We start from the raw sequence: 16,608 nt of genomic DNA, 5'->3' as shown, positions 1-16,608 counted from the left end.
AGTAACTCGTTAGATAATCTTTTGATTACTTTTGTGTTACCCGACAATTAAAACCCATTTTCGAATGCTTGCGCAAGTTGGTTACATTGTATTACTGGCTGCCTACCGTCATTGCGGCAACTTTTCACGGCCCATATTTATTAATGGTATGGTTAAAAACAATGATATACACCATACTGACCATAGACAATATCCCCTACAGCTCTTTCTTTATGAACGAATATAATTCGCCACAATTGCCAGCCTATACACGTAGGACTGGACAGAAAATATATATTCATAGTACAGACTATGTCATGTAATGAGGCTGTTGCGCTCCAACCAGCCAGCGTGCGCGCCTCGGGAGTCCATGCTCTCCACGGCATGCACTGAATTGAACGGCAAAATAAAAATAAATCTAATTGCATTATAGGCTTCGGCGGAACAACTCCGCACAAATTCAATCTGCGCAACGTAGCCACGTATTGATAAGACATTGATAAGAAATGGCAAGGCGGCCAAACCGTTCAAAGTATGCACTTGCAGGCAGTAACAGTACTGTAGCCTACCTGTTCAAGCTTTCTTTGGGCAGCTGTTGATACTAGCATGAGACTTATACAATTAATTAACTAGTACTCCCCTATGTCACCGCCATAGAGGCTACAACCAAAACATACTTCCTCTTCAAAATAAAAGCTACTTTTTAAAACTAGTTTCGCTTCTTAAGTGAACTTACAGTATGTAACAGACGCAGGATGTATACGCGTTGGGACTTGGGAGTAAAATCAAACAGAAGTTAGGAGAAATAGACTCGGGCCGTGAGTCAGGGCTTAATTTATCTTGCCAACAAAATGAACAGGGATACATTATAGTAACGGGATTACGTTTTTGGCAACATAACTGAGTAATTAACTACTAATTTGCAAAACTAACTAGTTACCAATAAAAGTATTCCTGTTATTAAACAGCGTTGTTAATGGCGCTGTTACACCCAACACTACACATGCAAGGCCTTAACTTGAACTGGACCAGTCTGTATAGTTCCTAGATTGTCAAGTGTGACTTTAAGATGAGATTGTCTGTCTTATTTTCTACAGTTATTGAAAGAGAGCAGTGCAAATCTTTCCAAGGAAGCAGAGCGCTTGGAGGCTTTGCAGGCTGTCGTGACAAATACATCTCAACAGCTGCAGAAGCGAATGCAAGATGAAAAGAATATAGACACCGTCATTTTGGAGAACCAGAGGCTAAAAGCTGAACTAGAAGTCCAGAAACAACACTGTCTGCAAAAGGAGAAAGAGTTGAAAGACGCCTACACAGAGATCCAGGTTGCACATGCAAGGCCTTAACTTGAACTGGATCAATCTGTATAGCTCCTAGTTTGCCGAGTGTGACTATGCTGAGATTATGTGCCTTGTTTTCTACAGGAATTGAAAGAGAGCAGTGCAAATCTTTCCAAGGAAGCACAGCGCTTGGAGGCTTTGCAGGCTGTCGTGACAAATACATCTCAACAGCTGCAGAAGCGAATGCAAGATGAAAAGAATATAGACACCGTCATTTTGGAGAACCAGAGGCTAAAAGCTGAACTAGAAGTCCAGAAACAGCACGCTCTGCAAAAGGAGAAAGAGTTGAAAGACGCCTATGCAGAGATCCAGGTTGCACATGCAAGGCCTTAACTTGAACTGGATCAGTCTGTATAGCTCCTAGTTTGCCGAGTGTGACTCTATGGTAAGATTGTGTGCCTTTGTTTTCTACAGGAATTGAAAGCGAGCAGTGCAAATCTTTCCAAGGAAATGCAGAGCTTAGAAACTTTGGTGGATGACGTGACGAATGAATCTCAACAGCTGCAGAAGCGACTGCAAGATGCAGATCTTACAATGCAGGTGAGGAATTGCTCTTAACAGTTCAGATTTACAGTAGCATCAATTAATTGTTGATTACTTTATACAGTCAAACTTGCTCGAAAGGCATAACACCAAAAAAAGGCCTTGTGGTCTTGTTTCCATTCGGATCCTATGTATTCAATCAATCATCTCCATAAAAGTAAGGATGATAAACCTTCGCAATGAGAAAAATGCAAAATACATATGCATGTACTAGGTAGGTTGCTTCATAAAAACAACTCAACGTTTGAACACTTAAAGCTCTTCCTCAGACTTCTGAGAGGATTTGATCTTTTCTACATAATAAACATTAGCAAAATATTTAGTGTTTTTGATAAAACATAAAAAGTAAAGAATTTAAAATTAAGCGAATGTATACTTTGTTGTCCCGATTGGAAATTGGTGCCGATTACGTCATTTCAAATGATCAGAATCGGATCGGGACATCCCTAGTATCAATACTATATCCATATCATGATATTAGACTGGATATTGTCTGTTTTGTATATTGTACTATTGTGATGTGGCATATGCGTTCTATAAAATTATAAATATTGGATCGGGAAATTTTGGTATTGGCAGATACTCCAAATCAAATGATCAGAAACTGATCGTGAGCAAAATAAACGTGATCGGGACATCCCTACTTTGTTGCATTGCTGTTTGTGACGGCTGACTGTGCTTTCAACATGCTTACCTTTAAGGTTATGAAGGAAGAGATTGTGAAGAAAGAGAAGGAAATGGACAAGCTTTTGCATGCTGGGATAGCAGAGCAGCTCGGCCGGCTTGTGGAGAAAGTCCACGATTTGAGGGAAATAAGGTACTGTATATTTCTCTCAATGTCTTTCATTCACTCTTGTGATACGCATGGCAGGTTTTTGTTTTCCAACCAACAACCGCCCAAAAAAGGCAGGCTTTTTTAAATGGAGAGGAATGATGTAGACATATTGGCGCCCCTGGCAATGTGTTTATTCAGCACCACGGAGAGAGGCAAGAAAACAACAGGAATAGAGAAATTCACCTGCTAAATTTTAAAGTGCAAGGATTAGGTTATATATACCGTATAAATTGGAAATTACCGTATAAATTGGATTGGAAATTAATAAGTGCTCTCACTCACTCTGGGCCCGGTGCTAGGCGCCTAAAGGGGTTTAATTTACATGTAGTCTGAATTAGTCATGGGTGTGTTTTAGGCATAACATAAATCCTACCAATCATTGTTTTCTTCCCTTCAATTCAATTTTTCCAGACCACAGCTCATTTTAAGACCTAACAGCTAAATTGGCGCAAGATCATTTAAAACAATGTGGGCGTCTGTCGTGAAAATAACAAGTACATCGGTCAGAATATGGCAATGCTTGCACTAATCTTCCATCACTTCTAAAATGTATGAATGTCCATTCATGGCATCTGGTTGTGACAGAAAGAGCCTGTTTGCTGGTGACGGTGACACCTTGATGGAGGCGTTCAACACAGTTGTCCAGAACAGCATGTCTGCCCCGGTTGCCACACAGGAACTGGAAGTGGCATGGAAAGACTACATGTGTGTCCAGGAGAAGCTGAGGGCATGTGAAAAGGTGAGTGTTCAAGACATCCAAAGGGGGAAAGTTCTCTTGATTCTTAAGAATCACTCCCCCACATGGCTGGTAGTTTCTTAACCATTTATTTATTTAATTTTCAGGACCACATTCATTGCACTTTGTGTAGATCCTGGGTTGAAAGTTATATTGTGTTGAAAACACAAAATAAAATGAAATCATTAACATGATCACCTATCAATGTTTACATGCACACCTGTGTTTTGCAGCAGGAGGAAGTGAATGACCTGGTAGACCAGAGGAATAAGATACGATCTGTAGTGACGGCAGCAGCGGATCGCTTCTTGGAGGCGGCAAAACCCCTGCCTGTCAGAGAGCGCATGGAGACACTTGAGGTACGGGACAGAAATCGTATCACATGAAACATCCTGTATCACTGCGATATGTTCTTTAGTTATTGGCAGTTGAATATAACATGTTTCTTCACCAAAAATGCTATCTGGGAACAGAAAGCATATAGAAATTGTATTTGTATAAGTCCTATAATATTAGATTAGAATATTGCCTTCGAATCTTTAGATCACATTATTTCAGTTTCTAGTAGTCTTCAGAAGTCCTACGATCACTCACATGTTGTGGATGATAATGCGTATCAACTATCAAATATTTTATTCCAAGGCAATCGATGTCGGACTTCCTCTTCTATGGGCAGAGAAGGGAGAGAGTGTACGATAGCACTGGACATAACGCATAGTGCAGCCTAAAGGCAACACCTGGCACGCTGATTGGTGTAACTCCCATATCATAATCTTGATTTATTGTACTTGCCTCGTCAGCAGCGTGTATGCTTAATACATCTTGGGCCCTATCTTGCGGTCCTGGGTGACATTAATGTTCAAATTGAAAGCTTTGAACATTAGGCCCTGCATGGCCGGCCTAGCAGTCCAGGAACCTAGGCTGCTAATCTGATACCGATGACCTTGGCTGCGTGTCACTCCCCATCTCTCTCTCCCCATTTTCTGTCTGCTTACTACTGTACACTATCAAATAAAGCCCCCAAAGATATATATTTAAAAAAAAAGGTTTTGCACATTAATGTCACCCAGAACCACAAGAATCTAAACGTATTTCAATCGTGAATTTGTTGTGAATCGTGCAGTGTACTAGTAGTTGACGAGATTATTACTCACAGAATACCTGCTAGACTTGATTTACTGATTTCATGTGATTGAATTATTTAAAGAAATAATTTCTTTACATCAAAGTGTATCCTTCTAAATCATTAATGCACCTATACCTAATTATGTATCCCACACACTGCAGGAGGTTATAGTATTATTGTTTTGACTTTGACCTCTTTATTGATAATAAACACATGTAAAATACATTGTCACACTTAAAGGATAAAATGCAAGAAAGCCAGTGGCTTATTGTCATTGTGGCCCTTTCAAAATGTATGTGTAAATTATGTGCTGCTGCATGCTTGTTGAAGATTGTGTATAGTACTTAGTTTAGACTAGTTATTGGTTAGACCAGTCATTAGTCCTACAACCTATGTCAAACCCTCACCCTAACCCTAACCTCCCACGTGGCAGCACACCTAAACCTAACCTTAACCCTCTCCCAACCCTTAACGCACCCCTCACCAACCTTAATCCGGTCGTCTTAATGCACCCCTCAGCAACCTTAATCCGGTCGTCTTAATTCACCCCTCACCAACCTTAATCCGGTCGTTTTAAAATCTGTGCTCTCTATCCAAGCACCCATTGGTGCAAGAAAGTGTCCTTCTGGGGGGAAAAGTGTGCGTGTGTCTCCACACTTGGTACTTGAAAAAGACAGTTCTAATTCTGTATGTCACACTGTAGGAGGTTAGTGCCTCTCTGACTGCTGTCTTTGGCCCGTCCTCGGAGGAGGTCGTTGGGGAGCACATCATTGAAGAGTACCACCAGTGGGTGAAGGAGAAGGAGCAACACATGACCAGTATAAGAGATGATTCCAACAATGCTCTCAACACCTTGTCTACCTGGGCCTCAAATGTTGGCAAGGTAAAGCTTGACAAATCAGAGTTGAATGGACTGCTTATTGTAACATGGCATGATTCTTGATGAATTAATGTGAGTTAGTAAGTTGACATTCTACATTCTAATGACATAACTGGAAAATTGATCACGGAGCATAAAGACAGTATTGTAATTTAATTTATTTGCATATGAATATTTTCTCTGATTTGTATTTGATGTGTGTGTTCTACTGATTTGATACAAAATATTTGAAGGCATTTCATGTATTTCTTTGTCTAAAGTTCTTCAGCCTGTCAAACGAAACTCTGGTGACAATGAAGGATGTCATTGACGGAGCAGACCGTGTCCTGAACCTCGCAGAGTTGAACGTGTGCCGAGAACTCGACATTTGTCTGTCGAGAGTGGTAGGTTTCGGTTCTTAGCTGCTTCTTTGTCTTTGTTTGTCCAGTGCCACTGTATGTTTCATGTCCTGTTTTCATGTCCTCAGGGCCAGATTGAACAGGACGGTCGGGTCATTACTCGCGTGTTCCACAAGGTCATGCAGGACATACAGAAAGAGAAGAAGGTCCTCATTGATATTATGGATAAATATCTTTTCCACATCAAGGTGAGCAACGGTCCTATGGATAAATATATTTTACACATTAAAGCATGAAGGAAATTCAATGAGAAACACAGATTGAAACGGTAGCTGTTACCTTTGACTTTTACACATTTAAGGAACTGTCTTTTCAATCTTTAAGAAAATGCTCCAAGTTTTCAAGGGAGATATTTTTCCACAGTAAATGTGGCACAAGACCACAACTTCTAAAGATAGTTATTGTACTTGTCCGTCCCTATTCAATTCACTATCATGTTGTCAGTTTAAAGAGATGATTGAGAGCCAGGATGTCAGCCCCAGCCCAGCCACTCTTCTGCAGATCAAAAAGAAAATCCGCTGTTTCAAGTCCCAGCTGAGATGGAGACAAGTAGAGAAAAACAGTCTGGAGGAGGTGAGATTTTGGCAATTTGTCTTGTTCACATGGGCCTGGTGGGTCAAAGGAACCACATTAGAAATTAGATACAGATTAAAACACTTAAAGGGTGGACAAAAGGAATGAACTCTATGAATGCAGCAATATATTTATATAATTACTGTAACGGTCACAAACATGGCTCAAGGTTGATGCCAATTAAAGACATAATTGATGGTCATCTGTATCTTTTTCTTTCTTTCCCTGAGGCTGAAGAGCTGGACCTCACAGAGATATCAAAGAAGAGCGAGGAGATCGCCGAGACCAGGAATCTCCTTTTCCAGGAGATCCACAAGGAAAAGGAAGAATATGTACTGCTCACATCACGTTGCAGTGACTATAGTATTCTGTATGAGTTGTTGCTTGTGGTGGACGTCAGTCGGCTAAAACCTGTGTCCTGTTGTTTTTGCAGAACAAGCTGAGAGTTCTGACGGAGGGAGAATTCCCAGAGCTTCCTCTGTTGTACCCTGAGGTAGACCTCAACATCTTCATGGTGAGATTCAGCACATGAACCCCAGGGTCCTCTGTTATGGGGCGGACATAACCGATCTACAATATCACAACACATCATGACGCGTTGCGAGATCCGTTGTAAGCTTGTAGATGGGCTATTTTTGGCAGTCATTTGGTGTAGAGGGGGGATTTTTTTTTAAATCCAAGTATAGAGCCCCGGGGGACCATAATATAGTATAAGGTTTAAATGATTAATGTAAACATGAATAACAAAAGGGATGGAGAGTTAAAGATATTACATTTTATAATAAGTATCATATAATTTTAAGATCTTTTCATGCAGTTGCATGACAGTGGGTTCGAATCCGCGGTATGACGTGAAAGTTAGTGTGTAGCTTGTAGTGATTCATCTCACGACCAGTGACCCCATTACTCAAAGTGTTTTATTTTTCTTCTGTCCCATTAGAGCTCTGGTGGCCTTCTCATAAACAGTCTGGACAGGGACTTGTTTGATGCTGAGCCCGTCAGAGAACTGAGTGACCGCAGACCCCTGGTGTGCACGGAGTTCCAGGGCCAGAGGGTCTTACTTAAGGTGTCACTTTCTGTCTCATTGCTTTCCTTCGCTTGTGAAGTTGCCTGTTGGCGACCAATTAGATGTAATTTAAAGCAGAGGTTTGCCGGACCTGGAGAATTGTGGGTATTCATTCTAGTGTAGTTATTTAGTTATCTTTACTCTGGCGTTTCTAGGTTAGACATAATATATGAAAATGTCATTGAGAGAGAAGCTGATTTACCGCCAAAAGACACGCACATCCCAAACCTACTATATATATATATATATATATATATATATATATATATATATATATATATGATTGAATGGTTCCCAAATAAAATAATTTCCCCCAATTGTTCAATATTTTCAAGCATAAGAGTTGGGGGACAAACACCTAGGGCATCAGCAGGGGGTGGCAGGGAGAGATCCCTGCCACCATGAGACGTACTGGGGTTAAAGGAGCGAAACGTTGATGAATGGTGGTCCCCAGCTGATGACCCGTTTAGGCCCACAAAGGTGTTCAGTGAGGTGTCACAGCACACCTGTTCAAAAGGCACTGGAGGAGGTGCGTCAGGCAGCAATGCCCAGCAGGAATACCATCACCTGTATCTGATATGCAAAGATGGCAAAAAGAGCAGATCTACAAACAAAGCAATGTTATGTTGTGAGCTTGTAGATTTTCGTTATTCATTATACAATGAGGTATATAGGGCTTAATGAAGATTCCCTGGTGGTGTCCTGGTAGCTCAACACAATAAGCATAGACCTTATAATGACATTATATACAGTAACTTATGAGTCATCCCCTTTAAACAAAAATCTCTATTTTGTACCTAGAAGGCCTGGTATGTCTTATCATGACTACATGTGTTGTTGAATGCTAGTAGCCATTGTCGTGTATAAAAGCATATAAACAATTAATCACAGCCTGTGTGTTATTTCTTTTATATACCGCTAGTTCAATTCAGTATCTGTATTGTCACTTAAGGGAAATTGTTTGTGCAGATGGGTTAAAAACATAAAAGTAAACATAGTGGGCAGCAATTGGCAACAAGATTGACGCATACCTTTTTTACAAAAAGTTTTATTTTGGTTTCACATTGCAAATTCAATATGTTCCAATGTGCAGTTCCCATTACACCATTTTATGATTATTTTCCATCTGTGGCCGTAGAGTTACACCATAAACGAGGAAATGGAGGTGAGGGTTCTGGAGAGAACGACACTGTTTCATCGTGCAGCAACTGAGAACAAGGAAGACTCTGGAATCCTGAGAACAACTGAGAACAAGGAAGACTCTGGAATCCTGCCTCTCTTGGCCCTTTTCTTCAGCAAGGTATGGTGTTCTCTTTTGTTCTCTTTGTCCACATCCTAAGACTGGTTCTCAATCTAGAAATAAATAAAGAGTATTACTGCATCAAAAGTAATCTGCAAACTATTATGAAAACTGATCAAACATTGGCCAAATTTTGTGAAGAACGCCTCACAGGCATTGTTGCTATTGCTATTTTCACAATGCCTCAACTCTTACAATTTCAAGTGCTTGTCAAATATGATTAGTTTGGGGGGGTCGCCAAACAAATATGATTGTTTTAGTTCTCAACCTGAAAAAAAGAAACGGTGGCCGAACGGTTTGCGGAGCGGTCTTTATATCGGAAGGTCGCTAGTTCATATCCCCGGACCGGCACGTTAAAATTACCACCGCTGAAGTGCCCTTGGACAAGGCATTGAACCCCTACCATGAAATGTTCTATGAGCAGGGCCTGGCTGTAAACAAGTTCTTGAGCTTAGTCCAGTTACCCTAAGTAAACATAGTACCTTTCCTTTCCTTTTTGTCCTAAGATGTTGATGAAGCAGCCTCTCATATGTGTGAATCCACTGACAGTTTTATTTTTTCTGTTAATGCCTGCCCTTTATTGCAGTCGGACCCTGTAGCTTACTTAATGGTACCGTACTTCCCCAATGGGAGCCTCAAGGTTGTCCAGGCCGTCAACCCACTGATGGACACAGTGAGTTTTCCTTTCAACTTTGAGTCCATATGGATTTATTACAACCTCTGGGGTGATATGTGTACCATCATGACCACATGAACCCCTGCATCCCTATTCTTGGCATGTCATGATAGGCGAACATTTAGCAAACATTGGTGAACAAAAATAAATCTACAAATTCGTAGATTGTAGAGAGGTTGTAGATAATGCATTTTCAAAACCTTTTCAAAACTTTGAAAAGAAAGTTCCAAAGTGCTGCACTGAGCAAGGTTAAAATCAACAGACCACACATTTAGACAGCATTTAGACTATGTACAATCATCTAGGATAGCCTATTTTCATCAAAGAGATTTGGTATAGACTAGGGGAAAAAGGAGCAGATCAAGTATACTTTCATAGTTGAAACAGGATCATATCTCTGCTCTCATCCTAAACATACTCTTAATCTACTTCTCCTTTGTTCCTTCTATAAGGAGGTTGTACGGGTGATGAAGGGCGTGGCACGTGGCCTCCAGGCACTGCACGCTATGGGAGTGACTCATGGCTCCCTCAACCCCAGCAATACCTTTGTTGTTAACCGCAGCCGTGGCCTAGTAGGAGACTTTGACTTCACCAAAACACTGGTAAGAAAGAAGATCTGGGAGTGTACCTACACTAAGAAAGAAGCCTCATCTGGGAGTGTACCTACACTATAGTATGTTCCCTCTGCCCTTCGTGTTTCCTCAAAACTCTCACTAACCCCAAGCTAAACCTAAGGGCTGAGGGAGGGAACTAAAACATTGCCTCCCTCGATCTATTACCACATACTGTGTATTGAAGCAGCACAAAAGCCTCTGCCTGGGACATCTCCATATATGGATCTGGCCTGTTCTGACATCTGCAAATGTTATATTTGGGCATGCCTGACAAATAACTCCATATATGGGCATAAAAGGGACACAGACATAATAACTGGGTGGGGCATTCATTTACAACTTGCATCGTTCCATGTAGGCCAGTGCCCAACGGGCACTGCTCTAGTAATAATCTAACTATAAATGCACCTCAAGTCTCTGTGCGTACGTAATGTAACGTCTGTAATCCACGTAACTCGGGAACCGTTCGCCCCACCGACTTCAAATTCGACACGCGTGTTCCACAAGTTGTCATAAGACCAGATACTTAAGACATGCAAAATAGGGCCCATTGTCCATGTGTACCAACTAAAATATTTTATTTATTTTTTAAGTAGGCCTAAAGGAAATGTAAATATCCAGCTCCCTGGTTGCAATGCGAGTTAATTGATGCATAGCTATTTCAGCTATTGGATTGGCTTTGAGAAAAACCTTTTCAGTTTGTATGCAGGGGTTTTTGCATTGTAATGATACTCACAAGGGCATTACATTGGGTACTACTAAAGCACTGCGGCCATCTACAGGAACAGAGAGCTGTGAACAATGGGCTGGCAGGCTCAATCGATCTCGTGGCCCCAGAGCTCCGCCAAGGCAGCACTACTCCTCCTCCTGCCTGTGACATGTTTGCTTTTGGCTGTCTGATGCTCTGGGTAAGACATTTTCTTCAGTACCATCTGGAACCACACCCATATCAGTTTGGTTTATGCATTTTTTTTATCCACTTTCAACCTGGCATCCCTATTTTGGGCATTAGAATCAGCTTTATTGTAACATTTACAGAAGTTAAAAAAGGTGCTAGAAAACACACAGGCAAAAAGGCAAAGGTGGTATTAATGTGGGATTCATGTGCAAATGTCAGCGTGTGTCAACCGCATAATCAACTGGTATAATCCGCAAGTAGGTCCTTGAGGATGAGCAAAAAAATATATTGCCATTATAGGAGTTAAGTAATTCAAAAACAACTAATTGCTGGTCTTCAAGTATTATTTGTGTTTATTTTTTATTTCTTTGCGTATAAGTTAAATGTTCTCAAATAGAATATTTAATCCGATCACGTTATGTTTTTTAGGACTCAAATCTGCATCAAATGCAGAAATCTAGGTAGGCAGATTTGGTCATTTCTTTTTTGATGTTATAACAATGGTTTCTATCTCAGTGTGCTATCTTTTCAATAAGAGAACGGCTGTAGTTTCTATTAGCTTGGAATTATCAATGATGTTATTGGTAGGTTTCTGTCCAATCACCTCTTCAGACACAGAGCGAGCCGAGCATACGGTAATGGTGCCATCTTAGTTCAGTTGTATTCCTCAGTTTTCTACAAATGTACAGTTCTCTGTAGAAGTAGGGCAAACGGAGCATGCTTGAGAGCAGTGCCCATGCGTTATTGTCTTTTGGCGTTAATTTGCAAGTATAGTATATGTATTCTATGTATATAGTAAATGACACCAGCTTCGAAGACCAGAAATACGTTGCTGACTTTTATTGAAAACCTAACTCACATTGTCTTGATTGCAGCTGCATGTTCCAGAGTTTAATGGTAGTTTGGATAATCTGGAACCATTGTCCCTGGTTAGTATTCAATGAATGATTGTATTCTATGTGGACGCTGCATAGTAATATCAGTTTTATTATTCTAATAGTGCCAGTATATTTTTAATATTGGCTATAGGGCAACTTTTTTCTGACTTGTGTCCTGCTTTTGCAGGAGTCAAAAGTCGGAGATCTTCTCTCCAAGCTGCTGTTGTCGGGGGAACGACTCACAGCCATGGAGGTTCTGGCCTGTGAATACTTTACTGTTGACCTGTAGAGACAAATAGGCCAACGTTAAAGTGTATAGGATTTTTCCTATGCACAGCTTTGTGTCACTATGAGCACAGAATGTACTCGAGTGTGATTTTTCTTTTTTAAATGTAGGTCATGACAGCGTTGTGTGTGATTTTATTTTATTTATGTCTTGACCTGAATTTTTTTTTTTAAGGAACAGTTGTTGCAGCTCTTTAATTTGTTATGGCACCTTTTCACATAAATATGTCTTGTGAATGAAATGTGTCCTTTGTCATTTTGTGCCCGTTGGGAGAGGTTTTCTTCCCCTATTTTCTACTATTTCACATGCAACTAGTTCTTACTTGTCCCCAGGTGAGTGACTCTTAAATGTCTTATTCAAGGGTCAGCACCAATCTCTTGTCAAATTTGTCTGAATTCTCTCTTCTGAAGAAAGTGGTTACCATCACTTATTTGTCTAGTGGATGTGGAATTGGAGGTTAAAACAATTTGTGCTCCAGAGTCCAGACACAGCTAGCCCTTTTGTCACAAAATTGTTAAGATTGTAAACCTTAAGAGTAAGACAAAATGTCAAGCATGTCAGTCATTCTACTCTGCCAATTAACACAGAGGATTAACTTTTTAATGTGGCAGTCACTGTAATGGGGCTCCTATTGAAATATATTCATATTTAAAAAGACTTCACAATAAAAATGCTGGATTGGTGTTGGTGGTATTTTGGAACTGAAATGTCTTGCCTCATAATGTTTCAGTCCAAGTGCATACAGTATGTTGCAGTACATTAGTAGCCCATTGTCGGAAAAAAACATGATCACATTTATCAGAGTAGTTGTATGTTACAGTGAAAGCGGCTGATTCTGTTTTGCTTGATATTTAGAAATGCATAACATGAATCCCCCTCCAAAGAGTCATGGTTCATCACTTTTTTGATGCAACATTGTGAAGCCATGACAAACGATCTAATACATTCTTTTCATGTGCTACAATCATTTTCAGTTTATGAAGTTTACAGTTTACTTTGTAAAGTAAAGTAATTTCCTTTTCCTTGAATGACATCTAAGAGGACTGCACAGGAACCCATTCCACAGGTTACAAAACTTGATGACAAGATGTGACACACACACACCACCACCATATAAACCAGGGGCAGTACTGGCATCTGACAAAAAGGTTCATAGAACAGCGAGTATCAATCCAGCTAAACGGCATTCAAAAGATTATGTAAGTTGAAAAACATTTGTTATTTGTTAGTTAATCTAGAATGAGCGAGTACGTATCAAGAATGTAATTTTGCTTGATCTTTTTGTTCTTGTTTGACATCGTAATGTGGTACAGGGTGCATTCGAATGCTGGGAGGGCTATTGTGGCTCTCTGCTTGCTGGTGCTCTCTGTCGTTGACACATATCCATTCAAGCCTTCCAGTCCAGCACACGATGCAGCACCAGAAGAAATAGCCAAATATTACTCTGCTCTCAGGCAGTACATCAACCTCATCACACGACAGAGGTGAGTACTTTAACTACATCAGTAAGTGTCGGACCGTTGTTAATTAATGCATGTCAAGTAAAATCCAGTTTGTTGCACGAGTACCAAATTGGTGAATAAAGTACAATTATACTGTACAGGCGACTCCAGGTTCAGGAAGATTACTTAAGTTTATACAATGTTATGTTAACTTCCATGCAAAGAAGAAACTACAGTACATATCTTTTCATTGCACAGGTATGGAAAAAGATCCAGTCCTACTCCTGATACTGTATTCTCAGACCCGTTGACGAGTGAGAACACAGAGAGGATTCCAGGATCCATATTTGTCGGGTAGGTACTACAGACAATGTGTCTACATCTCAGGCCATTTTGTAGGCTATAAGCTTATTATGAACTTTTCTTTCCTCCTCCTTTTTGTAGTTGCTTTGTTTAGTTTTATTTCTGTACGTTCTCAATGTCCTTCCTCAAGACGGTAGGAGAAGGGGAGAGAGAGAGAGGAAGCCAGGAACTAATCAATACAACTATGGTTAAATATACAAATTCATTTCTAATGCTTTAGCCCTGCTTTCAGCCTACAGTTTTTTCAGGAACTGCTTTTTTCCTACTTTTTTTTTACGTAGGCTTTTGTTAATAGGCCAGTCAATCAAAGGTTTGAATCAAAATAAATCACATGTACTTAAAGCTGCTATAAGCAATAATATGTTTTTTTTTCTTTTTTTTTCATTCAGACAGCCAGCAATGGGCAGAACACTCTCACACAGAGAAAAATTGTCTCATCTAGGGGCCGCAATATGCATTCAAAGATTTTCCTAAAAGCTTCGTCATTCGTCGATTTGCCTTGTCTGCTTTCTGATTGGTTAGTGACTGGGTTTTGAGGAACATCTAGGAACATTTTTTTATGCAGATTCTATACCCATTGCTGGCTGTCTGAAAAGTCATTAAAATGACATTTTATTGCTTATAGCAGCAAAGCATAATGACATTTGAAGATTTTGCTTTGGTTGGTATAGCTTATATAGGTATTGGTACCCAACGTTCAACACCTGAATTTACCATGATGCACTAATTATTTCATTTACAATGTTTAATGTTATTTGGATGACCCTAAGGATATAAAAAACCTTAAATGATTACTATTGCAATTTATTTTGGGTCACCCCCCTTTTTAACTTAGATTGATGGCCTATAAAGGTGCTGTGATAGTGTTAAGTAACATGGGACTCCACATCTCTCTAGTCCTTTAGTATACAGAAATCACTCAACAGTCCTTCGTACCACCTGTTTCTCAATTGCACATAATGCAAGAGGCAGCAGGACGTTGCGATATTGAAAACGAGCGCTTCCTGAACTCTGACACTTAAAAGACTTTGACAGAAAGTTGCTCATAACATGTCTATTGCGGATAGAAAGAAAGAATGGATAATTCAAACTTTCCATACGTTGTTTAATACAATCAGACTTTTCGGTTCTATTGTTTTTTTGCTACCCAGTAGGCCGTCCCGCATAACTTCCGGGTACAATGATTTCACGCACATAGCCTCTATAATCACTTACAAATTCAAGAGCACTTTAAATGTTTCAATTGTGTTTTACTTATATTGTAGGTATGATGGGCTACGAATATGCTGTTGGAACAGAATGTGAATACTTACAACGAATCGTCTGCTTCTTGAAATGAAATCAATAAGTTGCATATAATAAACTCTTAATTGAAATTGCTTTGCTGTCTTTACCATTGTCGCAGTTAAAACATTTTTATGCCTGCAAATGTTTTGATACTTGCCATACTACATTAGAACATGTTGTCAGCTTATGTAGTGTATTCATTAAAAAAAGGATTCACAAAAGCACTGAAATACAACAGAACAGATTAATCAAAACTACAACATAATAAAAACATAAAATAAAAAGACATTAAAACGAGAAGTAAGAATTGTGCTCTTGTCAGTTGATACGGTACATAGGGATATATTATTACTATCACATAATGTAATGATCCATATTACTGAAATGTGCTGTACCTCTTTTTATTAGGTGGAATAATGCTTCCCTCTAGTGGGGAGCAGGCTTATCTGAACATGTAGGTCATCTCAACTCAAGTAGGTCAGCTATTCGTGTCCAGAGAGCACAAAATGCATTGTGTTGAATATTACCACATTTATTCCAGAAATGAACATGCCAGAGTGTCAGTGTTGCCAGGTTTTGCAGGAGAAAAAGCAACCAGGTCTACGAAAACAAGCCTAAAAGAACCAACTTAATACATGTACTGTAAGCACACATACATCGGCTATTTGAAATAAATAGCTGATCTGCAACACGTTGTGAGCTATTTTCGTATACATATTGGGGAAAAGGGTGGGAAAAAAACGCAATTACCAATATAAGCAACTTTACAGAAAAACAATCCCAAGGCTGACGCCTATAATACGTTAACCTAATAAGCAGGCATGGCAATGCTGGCTAGTGTCTGTCTTTCAGTGTCACCTTGTCCAAAATCATCAACCTGCACCTACAGTAGTGAGACATGATATGAGAGGGGATTCATTGAATACTTCATCAAACATGTAAATGGCAAATGGTACGTCAGTCAGACATTAAGGCTAAAAGGATATTGCAAAAACGTCCTGGGAACTTGTTTCCATTGTGGTCCTGCACTATTAAATTCATCACCATTATATCATAGCATAAAATGGGGCATTAATGTCAATGTCAATGCTGTATTATGGCAGCCAGTCTAGCATTCACAATGTGGTACAGTTTTAATTATTTATGCTATAGTTTTTAATCGATGTACACATGCAGCGCTCAACAGGTTGTGTTTATCATGGTGAATTGGTGATACTACCAAATTACACTTTTGACAGACAAACATTTGCTGAAGAGTACATTTTTCAGTTCAGTTTACTGGACACACAACACACACACACACACACACACACACACACACACACACACACACACACACACACACACACACACACACACACAGTGTAATGTATGAAGCAATACATCAT

General features: G+C 39.8%; 1 protein-coding gene across 1 annotated transcript; it reads left to right on the top strand.

Annotated features, from left to right (window-relative positions):
- Window positions 1–1,738: 1,738 nt before the first annotated feature.
- On the top strand, window positions 1,739–12,131 carry stk31 (serine/threonine kinase 31; the record flags this gene model as incomplete). Its single annotated transcript, XM_083761903.1, has 17 exons — window positions 1,739–1,859; window positions 2,564–2,679; window positions 3,283–3,436; window positions 3,667–3,792; window positions 5,263–5,442; window positions 5,700–5,822; window positions 5,906–6,025; window positions 6,282–6,410; window positions 6,641–6,742; window positions 6,844–6,924; window positions 7,351–7,476; window positions 8,615–8,776; window positions 9,363–9,449; window positions 9,905–10,054; window positions 10,849–10,974; window positions 11,840–11,893; window positions 12,030–12,131. The coding sequence occupies exons 1-17, from the start codon at window positions 1,770–1,772 to the stop codon at window positions 12,129–12,131; spliced, it is 2,028 nt and encodes a 675-aa protein (XP_083618029.1). The 5' UTR covers window positions 1,739–1,769.
- Window positions 12,132–16,608: the final 4,477 nt, after the last annotated feature.

The sequence above is a fragment of the Protomyctophum parallelum genome (genome assembly GCF_964188405.1).
Source record: "Protomyctophum parallelum genome assembly, chromosome: 3".
Lineage (NCBI taxonomy): Eukaryota > Metazoa > Chordata > Actinopteri > Myctophiformes > Myctophidae > Protomyctophum > Protomyctophum parallelum.
The sequence above is the reverse complement of the archived record's forward strand: the minus strand, read 5'-3'. Positions and strand labels throughout refer to the sequence as shown.